Source organism: Lathamus discolor, chromosome 2 (genome assembly GCF_037157495.1).
Source record: "Lathamus discolor isolate bLatDis1 chromosome 2, bLatDis1.hap1, whole genome shotgun sequence".
Taxonomy (NCBI): Eukaryota; Metazoa; Chordata; class Aves; order Psittaciformes; family Psittacidae; genus Lathamus; species Lathamus discolor.
The window spans coordinates 159,205,757-159,216,144 of NC_088885.1; the positions used below are offsets into that span (position 1 = coordinate 159,205,757).

Here is a 10,388-nt window from a genome sequence, read left to right on the forward strand (position 1 = left end):
TAAGCCTGAAACACATAAAGTGAAATTTTCCATCAGGAATGTACTGTGGTGGGAAAATGGATCCATTTCTCCATGTTCAGTTTGTTTCCCATCTGCAGAGTGCTTTACAGAAGAAGGCACAGCATCCTGCTTTGCCAGCATGACCCAGGACCTGAAACAAAACAACACATCCAAATCCCATACTTGGAAGCACCATCTCCATGCTCACCTCCACTGGCCTTTCAGTAACTGCCATGCCCAGCAGCTCAGCACCAGGGCTGAGCTCTTAACTTACTCCCTGGGAGCCAGAAGTTGGGCTTGTTATTGTACTGGATTAGGGAAAAGAGACATGCTTTGGGCAAAAGCAGCCATGCCAGCTTCCCACCTGCCAGCCCATGAAACCGTGGCACAGGCTTGGATGTTCCCGAGCCAACACACGTGGAAGCCCAAGCCTGCTGCCGCTTGCATCTTGACTGTTGTTGCCCGGTGCGACATGCATAACACAACCCAGCTCTTGGCTCATGGAGCCAGACTTGAAGGAGCAAACATACCTTGTCACATTCCCCATCCAAGCCCTGGCATGGGGCCATGCCTTGCAGTGCAAGCTGTGTTTTTCCTTTTCCATGGGACCAGCCCCAGGATATAAACCTGAAGAAGAGGTGATGTATGGTAGGAGTTTGCTCACTGCGGTGATGTCACCTCCTTGGGGAACTTGTTCCTCTACAAATCCCAATCCAGACTGGAGCTGAGCTCTCCCCTGGTCACCCCAAGGGAATCCGCCCACAGGACCAACAGGTAGCGGAGGGTGGGAAAACGTATAAAGCTCCCTGGGAGCTGCTCTTCTTTACTGTCCTCACTGCACGGATCTGCTCTCAGCATGAAGACACTGCTGTTTGGGCTCCTGCTTGGCCTGGCATACATGGAGTTGGGTAAGACAACTGCATTTCCAGTAATGCAGGGACTCCCTTTGGAAATGCCGGGGAGGGGAGGGGAAAGGCATCAATGGTAACCCCAAGGTAGGAGAAATAACTCCTTTATACATTTAAGAAGGTCAATGGAGAGGGTGAATGGGGAAAAGGGATATGTATTCCTGGTGGGAGAGCTGTGATGCCTGACTGAGAGCAGTGCGCATCATTTGGACACGTCAGTGGTCACCCATCACCCAACCCTGCTAACACCATACCCTGGGATGCAGGGGACCAACACACTGCTTTATAAGACTAAGGTGTAAATGACAGCCACAGGGCACAGGGCAGAATGAGCATGGGCAAGAACTTGAACCAACAGCCTCTACTTAAGCTGCCAACCTGTCGCCTCAGGGACAGGATGAGATATGATCATCCTGAGCTCCTGCTATCCCTAAAACAACCCAGATGAGTGTTGGAAGTGCTGAAAACCAAAGGGTGAGGCTAGATACGGGTGAAGGTATGAGAAATAACTCCAAGGACATCGGAAAGGTTCATTAAACAGCCAGCTCCAAGGTTTTGATTTATTTCTAGACAATAGGATATAGGTGGAGATTGGAAATTCCCCTGGGTGTGTTTGGGTTTGATCTCTGATGGGTCTGGATCTTGAACAAGCTGGCAACAGGGACTGGTCATTGCTGTGTTCTTACTCCATCTGTTTGTGACCCACTGCAACTGCATCCTTGGGCTGGAGCAGAGTCATACTTGGGGTGACACCAACCCAGTGGGTTTTAACCTACAGCTCAGAGATCCTCAGGCTGCTTTCATGGGCCTCTGGAATATCTCAAAGGAAATGTAGCCTAGGCAGCATTGAACACCACCATCCAGAGGCATGGCTTTATGGATATCACTCTGAGGGCTGCAAGTGGAAGAAGGCTGAAAGGCATACACCCTGCAAGTCTTTATGCATGGAAGTGTGTTGGGTGTCTTCTTCAGGCTGCATTGCTTTTATTAGACCTCCTACCTTCATTCTTCTTTCCACTTGTCGCTAAAGCAAACCCAAGTGCTGGCTGAACTCTTCATCAAAACCACATTTCAATACTTGCTGGTGTTTTCTTACTTTTCAAGGTATTTTACATATTATGTGTTTCTTTTTCACCTGGTTCTAACCCCTTCCTGGTTTTAATGGGATTACTGGGGAACTAACAGAGCAGGTCTCAAAATGCTTTATCCATCCGCAGGTCTCAAAATGCTTTATGGAATCAGGGAGGCATCACCAGCCATTGCTTTAGAGTTGAGATGGATGCAGAAATGGCTTTCCTGGGATGATCCAATGTGAGGCAGCTGGTCTAGGCACAGCTTTTCCAGCTGAGGAATATGTCTGACCAGAAGGCATTGTTGGATAGTGATGAATGGTGAATTATTGGCCTCAGATCAAGACACAGCACTGTCTTCTATAATCAGTTCTTCTGTTCTGGTCCTTGTGGGTTTGGGCTTTTCCACTGCAACCTTCCTACAAAACCAGTGTCTTCTGAGTGCCCCATCCAGAGCCAGTGAAACTATATTCTTCCTTAAACCTGCTTTTAACTGGAAGTAACTCCCCAGAGCCCATGGCACTGCCCTGCTCATCCATGAAAATGGTGATTTTTGGGAACCAGCTCAACCCAAAAGTTGCAGATCAGTTTCTCAGATGCTTTAAGCACTGATCCATCCATATGGTGGCCAGTCCTACACACTCACAAACATCCACGTGCTTGTCAGGCTGACAATGTGTTTTCTCTCTCAGGGGCCACTACACATTAAAATTCATATTACATAAATATATACGTTAAAATATATGTTACATACATATATATGTTACAAATACATGTTGCATAAATATATATAGCACTATATGTTAAACATATAGTTCTGTATTTTTTATATATTCAATATATATTCTATATGTATAAAACAGCCTCTCATGGTCATTTGGAAGGGATCTATCAAGGTCCTCAGGTCAGGTAAACAGGGACAGCTCCACTGCACCAGTTTACAAGAACACCACCACTGCCTAAAAAGTCCTTCCTGTGCCTACAAAGAGGGCTAAGGAAGTCTTTGTATCGTGTAGGCTCTATTTCACAGGTGAATTTTCTAAAGGAGGCACTAAGATAAGTAGATGCCCTGAAAACTCTTTCTAAAGGCAAGTGTTCAAACGCCTGCCTTCAGAAATGCTTCTCCTTATCACAAAGTCCCAGAGGTTGCTTTCTAATAGCAGATGGCGCAGAACGGGAACAAGAAAACATCGTCTCTCTGCTATTTTACCAATAGATGGCAGTGGACACATTTGGGTGGCTCTTCAGCAGCTGTACTGGTTTCTACCAAGGATAGCAAATACCAAACCAGGCTGGTTTCTGTCATCAAGCCACACCAGCACGGCTCTAAACGATATGAACCCTCTCTATTTGCTGGCTGCGGGTGGAGAGGGCTCATACCGAGGAGTCTGAGCAACCGCTGTGATCAATGCTTGCATATGTAAAAGTGTTCCTCCGTCAGCAGACAACCAGCAAGAGCTTTATAGCATCACCTCTTTTAAAGAGCAGCAGTAGCTCCTGATGAAAGTGGGGTATTTAGGCCACATGCAGCCCTTTGGATCTCTGAGACAGCTCTGAAATGGAAATTCTGCTCTTGGTTACTCAGTTCTGTAGAAATCCCTATAAACAAGCATGAGGGAGCTGTGCCTGTGCGTGGAGGGATGGGAGAACTGCCAGTCTTTCAGTGTTGGCGAATGCTGCTCTCAACAGAAGGAGTTGTTTTGCTTTGTGTTACAGCATTCCTTAAAGAGGATGCAACAGATCCCTCTAAGCCCCTTCTTTTGGGGCTGCTGAGCCCTCAAGGTAGTGATCATGCTCAACTCTTTCAACATCATCCTCGACCTTTGGTACTGGGGTATGGTCGTTCCCCTCTGACATATCAAAGCTTTGCCATTGCCTCCAGATGTTAGTTTCAGAGACCACTGCATCTTGGTCAAGGGAGGGATGAAGCACTGACCATCACATAGTTCCCACTATAGAGAGAAGCTGTAGACTCATTGCACGCGTCTCAGATCCATTCTGCTCCTCTTTGCAGCCCAGGCCTTACGATGTTACACGTGCAAGGAACCAACGGACATCGCTAAGTGCAAAACAGTCACCCTTTGCCCCCCAAAATCCATCGTATGCACAACAACGCTGCACTCTGTAGACTCAGGTAAGTTTCACCGCTTGCTGTGAGCACTCGTGGGGAGAGATTATAGAATCCTGGAATGGTCTCGGTGAGAAGGGACCTTAAAGCTCATCCAGTTCCAGCCCCTACCACAGGCAGGGACACCTTACACTGGAGCAGCTTGCTCCAAGCCCCTGTGTCCAAGCTGGCCTTGAACACTGCCAGGGATGGGGCAGGCACAGCTTCTCTGGGCACCCTGTGCAGGAACAACTCACCTGAACAAAAGGGACAGGGACTTGTGTCTCTTGTCTGTGCTGGAATAAACTTGGAAGGAGCAGGAGGGAGAGAAGGAATCAGCAGGGAGAAGTGGAAGACCTATTCCTACAAAGATGATTATGGGGACCTATGGATTAGAGAAGCTCAGTGCCTTATTTGCCTTTATTTATCTATAAACACCTTACTTTTAATTCTCCTCCTTTACCATTTCTTTCTGTCTCTTATCCCATCTGCCTGTTCCAGGTTACCCCTTTTTCGGCAACATCACCGTGACCAGAAACTGTGAGGAGGAATGTGTCTCCTACAATGGGATAGGGGCGAACAAACCCAAGTCATGCTGCTACACCGACCTCTGCACCGACGACAACAGGAGCAGCAATGGGGTGGGACGCAGCTCTGCAGCGCTGGGGCTGATGGCCATGGTTGTTGGCACAGTCCTCCAGCGTGCTCTGTAATGCCACAAGTACCCATGCTCCAGCCAAAACACCCTCTCTCTGCCAAGCTGAACTTTTAGATGCCTTGGGAATAACCTTCTTGTGGCTTCACCCATAGGAATAACCTTTGCTGATGTGTGGCTTCACCCATCTTCAGTGTTGTGAATTCAAGTGGGTTCAAGCCAAAAGCTTGAGGACCTGGACCTAAACCCCTCAGATTTCAGTTTCCAGTGCTAAGCAGGTTTTCCTCATCTTTACCTGCTTCTGTTCCTCAGGACCCACATCTCCCTCTACATACTTCCTCTGTGGGGAGTGTTAGTGGATGAAGAGATGCAGCTCTACGTAGCAGGATGGACTGGGCAGTGCCATCATGACTGGGGTACTGGCATGATGCTCACCAGGAGCAGGGGCTGTATGCAACTGAATGCGGACATCGCTTTTTTTCTAGGTCTCCTCAAGCTTCCACCCTACCTGTGCCTATGTACCTCTATTAAATCCTTCTGCACAGCCCTCAAAACCCCCTGAAATCTTCCACCAGGAGCTTGGCTTATTTTCTTCCCACTTTTGGTGCCACCTCCTGAGTCAGAGCAGCAGCTGGATATTAGTCCCTACTTTACTACCTGCTAAGCAGAGTGTGGCTTTCAATTGCAGACAGCTGGCACTCAATTCTGTCTAGAATAAGCTATGGAATGAGTTCAGAAGGGCTCAGCCTTCATGTATTGAGATGGGTGTATTTCTAGAGAGCCAAACCCCCTCAGCATTCCTTCGCCTGAGCTCAGGTTGCAACCAGAGCTCATGGATTCCTCTTCCCAGATGTTTTACAGATCATTTCAAGCAACTCCTTCTGTTGCTCTGCCCCCTTCCCCATCCCTCCACAGCAGGGACAGTAGGAAAGGACAGAAAGGAAAAGCAATGATTATCCTAGACCCTCAACTCCAGAAAAAGCAAACAGTTTTATTCACGGTGGTTAACAGAGCTACTGGGTCCCAGCCAGGATTTGCCTTGTTCTCCCTTGGAGCCATTGTAAGATTGATTTTGATGCCCTCTCTGTTGTAAAACCAGAGGGAGTGGAAGCACATACAAAGGAGCCCAGCTTGTAGCCCTCTCCAGCGGGGAAGAACCAGGGAATTTGCCATTTGATCTGTTCCTATTGTCAGCACTCATCCAGTGGAGCAGAAACAACAGCAGAGTGGAGCATGGGTACACCCCATGCACCATCCTTGTGTGTTCATGCCATTCCTGCAACTTCCTCTGTAGCCAATCTGCTTTTATTCCATTTCCCACTCTGCTTCTGTGAGATACCAGCCAGGAAACCAAAGGAATAAGCAGGGGGGAACTTTGTCTTCATTGCATAGAGGTAATTGCTTTTCCAAGGCCTGTCTCAGAACTGTTTGCAAGATAGCTTTGACAAGGTGTTGCATTCCTTAGCAGAGGGCCCTCTGCAAGTCTGGGGTCTGGAGAATGACAAGCCCGTTTTGTTCTGGAGCTGAAATGCTCTGTGCTCCACTAAAATAGGGACAGCATCCCTGAAACCCCCTTGCAATGCTGAGGTCTATGAGGGAAAAATGCCATTGAGAGCGTAATGATTGGAAGTCACTCAAATACTGATATTACACCCACACTCACAGGCACAGAGCATCAGCTTCTGCTTCCTGATCGTCTGTTCTCTGTTTCCCTGCTTCCAAAACAGCCTGTGTTTGGCCAGAATCAAACCACCATCACTGCCATCCTTAGATAGAGTGGTTAGGGTTGGAAAGGACTTTAAGATCATCTAGTTCCAAATCAGAACCCCTTTTCTATTCTGGGTTCAAGCTCTGGAGTAAGTCTCCAGTGGTCTTTCCACGCTGGCTGCTAACGTGAGCTGAAATTCCTGCATCTATTGCCCATGCAGATGGGGCAGGTTCTGGATACAGAGGGATGTGGAGGGTGGGTTTTCCTTCTGGGAAAGAATCTAGCAAATAAAGTTGGATCCTCTGGTTTTTCAGCCTGCAGCATCTTTCTTGCATGCTCAGCATTCGCCCAGGGAGGGAGCATGGGAGGGAGGACAGGTCTCTGGCTGGTTATACAGCACAATAAGCAGCACAATATGACACTGGTTATGACACAGACTGCCCTGTGCCAGAGAGGGTAAAAGCTGCAGAAAGGGGCAAGCAATGGAATGCAAAAACACTCCTTGGAAGAGCCAGGTTTAAGGCTATTCCTGCTGGAAGAGGAGGGGGAGAAGGGTGGCAGGAACATAAAACACTGTCCAGTGGCTACAGGAGGCTCATGTGGGATGTACACAGGGAGAAGTGGGGTTTTCGCAGTGCAGCTTCTCTCGCAGCCGGCAAAGTTAAAGCAACTGATCTCATCACTGCAAGGCAAGCAGGCAGCCATAAGGATCCATTCAGGGTCTGCTCAGAGCTGCAAAGATGCTGTGGTGGGGGACCACTCTCCTCCTTGTGTCACTGGTGCTTGCTGTGAGCATCCTGCATCACACTGCAGATCTCCTTGCCTGTTAATGTGGCTCCATTGCCAGAGCAGCAAGCTTCTACTGTAGCCAAAACAGAGCCTAAGGCAGGCTTTAGCTTCAAAGCACTTGCAATATGTTCCTAGATTAGGAGAGGTGAAAAGCCCTTCACACACAGTGCCAGGGGTACAAAATGTCCTTCTGTATTAATATTCATCTATTCACAGGATATTAAGCCATAAGCCACAGTCATCACTACGAGCCTTTGTAAAGGTTGGTTTGCTGCTGCTTTGGCTATTGCTTATACTTATTCTTGCTCTTTGGTCCCTAGGAGTTAAGCCCAGCAAGCACTATTGCTCCAGCAAATACAGGACGCTGCCAGGGGATTCAAAAGAATTGGCAGACTCTTGCATCAGTGAGTCGAGTGGACACACAGGGACAAGTTTATATATAGGCTGAATAAAATAGAACAAAGAGGTGTCTCCAAAGGGCAGTAAAAAGACTTGAAGCCTCTTGGCCTTGCAAGATGAGGCTTCACAGCAGGCAGCATCCAGTGCTGCTGTTGCTGTGTCAAAGGATTTTCCCTGCCCCTCTTTGTTTTGCTTTTCCCAGTATTCATTCTATTCACATCCAGAGATTTTATGTTTAGACACGAAGGCAATCCTCATTGCCTTATGCTTTATTTGGCCAAGAACTTGTCTTTTCCATCACCTTGCAGCCCTTCTGCAAGTGCAGGGCAGCCCTACAGATGTGCAGCCCTATAGATGGGCAGCCCTGATCTGCATAACCCGCATTCATTTGTAAATCTGCAAATGCTTTTGTCCATCTAGAACTTAGATAAGCTAAACTGGGACTTGGCAGTCCTGGAGTAATGGTTTGACTTGATGATCTTAGAGGTCTTTTCCAATCTATTTGATTCTATGGTTCTATGATTCCAGGGGTGTGTTTGCAGACCCATATTGGTGAAGATATTCAAACCAGTACACCCTCTTGAGTCCCACCTCCAGCCATATCAGTGTGATACGTCTACCTTGCATGGGTTTTCCTCATGAGTCCCATGAGAGTTGGAGTGGACATTCCAATAGATAGTTCCTCCTCTGGAAACACTGTACACACCCAGCCTCGACTTGGGCTGGATCAATCCTGATGCTTTGACTTGGGCAAGATCCCCACAAAAGCATTGCTGTTGGAGAACAAGGTTACACAGACGGCATCATTAATACTTAGAGAACTGGGGTTTCCAGAAAGAATCATTTACAGTTGCTTTCCACAACAGGACACTCGCTACAACATGTGGAGCCATGAGGCCCCATCCCTGCCAATGTTCAAGGTGATGTTGGATGGGGCTTGGAGCAACGTGCTCTGGTGGAAGGTGCCCCTGCCCATGACAGGGGCTTGGAACTGATCCCTTCCAACACAAACTGTTCTATGAGTGGTGGTAGTTATGTCAACATGACTTGACTGCAGGTAGTTATGTCAACATGACTTGATTGCAGGCTGGCTCAAGCTGCAAGGTGGAAAACACCAGAAGCTCTTTTATTACTTGCTCCATTTCAAGTTTTATATATTAAAATCATAGAATCAGCCAGGCTGGAAAAGCCCTTTGAGATCATCAAGTCCAACCGCTACCCCAGCACTGCTAAGTCCATCACTAAACCACGTTATGTCTTCTTTTGGAAGGAGAGGGGGCACAAAATCATTCAATCCTCTTGGGAGATGAGTTGAACCAGATTGGGCATGATAGCAAAAGAGACAAGACAAGGGCAGAAACTATTGCAAGACTCTAAGAGAAGAAAAACGAATAGGGTATTTTTGCAGCCCAGACACTCGATGTAAAACAGAGCTCTGATGTAATCAAATACAGAAAGAACTTGTAGTTCTTGCTAAAAATACCTATCTCGAATATAAATATACATTAGGGTGTAACTGCAAGGCTTGTGGAGGTATCTGCCACTGTCTTATATTTACAGGGAGGGATTTAAATGTTTAATGCTGCACATTCAGAAGAAAGTCACTTCATCTGAAGTAGCTATTAATTATAGAACGCACTTGGCAGGGCTGAGGTGCAGCAGGAGTGAGATAATTTTCTATCTCACTCCCAAATTATTTCTCATCTAAAACCTATCGTGCACTTTTTTATTCCCTCCTTCTTAAAATAGATCTATTTTTCCATATTAGGCTCTGGGTGACTTGGAACGGCTGCTTCTGACATGCTGGCATATCCTCTCTCAGGTATCTTCATTGCTCTCCTACACAACTTTCTCATCCCTAATTCCATAGGAACAAAAATCCGGAGTCTTTATTCACTATGCCCCCAGGCCTGAAGAGAAGGGATAGCCCCTAAAAATGAGGTTAAAGGAAACTTTATTGCCTGAAGTGATATGTTGAGGGGCAAGGAGGCAAGAACAGCATCATGATTACTATCCCAATTTAGCAAAGTCATTTAGGGTCACTTGAACACGAGAGGGATGCTCAATGTAAAAGCATGGGGCAGATAGCTTGTGTGTGCATTAAGTGCCTTCATCCCCACTCCCTGGGGCTCCAGTCTACATTTTGCCATTAGGTTTTGAAAGCAAAAGGTGTGTTGATTAATCTTGCTGTGCTCCATCTGAGGCTGGTCCGGATCCTGATCCTTTTTCTCCAGCCAACCCCTATTAAACAGATGGGAATTGTCACACATCGGTAGCCCCAGGCACAGTTCTGCAGTGCATCTTTAGTACTGAGTGAGCTTTAAGTTTCTGAATGCACTTAGTAAACGCGGGTGATTGTGCCTTGAGGTGAACCAATTCTGCACTAGTCCCTTGTAGGCATATTGCTGAAATCCACAGATCCACAACGGTCAAGGCAACCAAAAGCTATAGCGTATGAAATCCATGGTCACAAGCCCAAAAGTCTAACCCAGTCATCTGAACAAAAGCACTACAGGCTCCCTTTGAGCCAGCAGGGCTCTGAATACAAGGGGTGAATACGTTTTTCATGTCTTTAGGCCCTTCTTCCCCATTGCAAGGACAATTTGATGTACTCTCAGTCACATCAGCAGTGCACACTTGTACTGAAGCATTGCCAACTCGTGTATTAACAAACAGCCTTGCTCCGAACTCATCACTGTTTGTAGCAGTAAAGTTCAATCCATTCTTGCTCACAGCTGTGTTAGGGACTGTC

At 47.1% G+C, this 10,388-nt stretch overlaps 1 protein-coding gene across 1 annotated transcript; it reads left to right on the forward strand.

Moving 5' to 3' along the window:
• Positions 1 to 856: 856 nt before the first annotated feature.
• Positions 857 to 4,798, forward strand: LOC136009459 (ly6/PLAUR domain-containing protein 2-like). The gene is made up of 3 exons (XM_065669452.1): positions 857 to 908; positions 3,993 to 4,112; positions 4,587 to 4,798. The coding sequence occupies exons 1-3, from the start codon at positions 857 to 859 to the stop codon at positions 4,796 to 4,798; spliced, it is 384 nt and encodes a 127-aa protein (XP_065525524.1).
• The last annotated feature ends 5,590 nt before the right edge of the window (positions 4,799 to 10,388 follow it).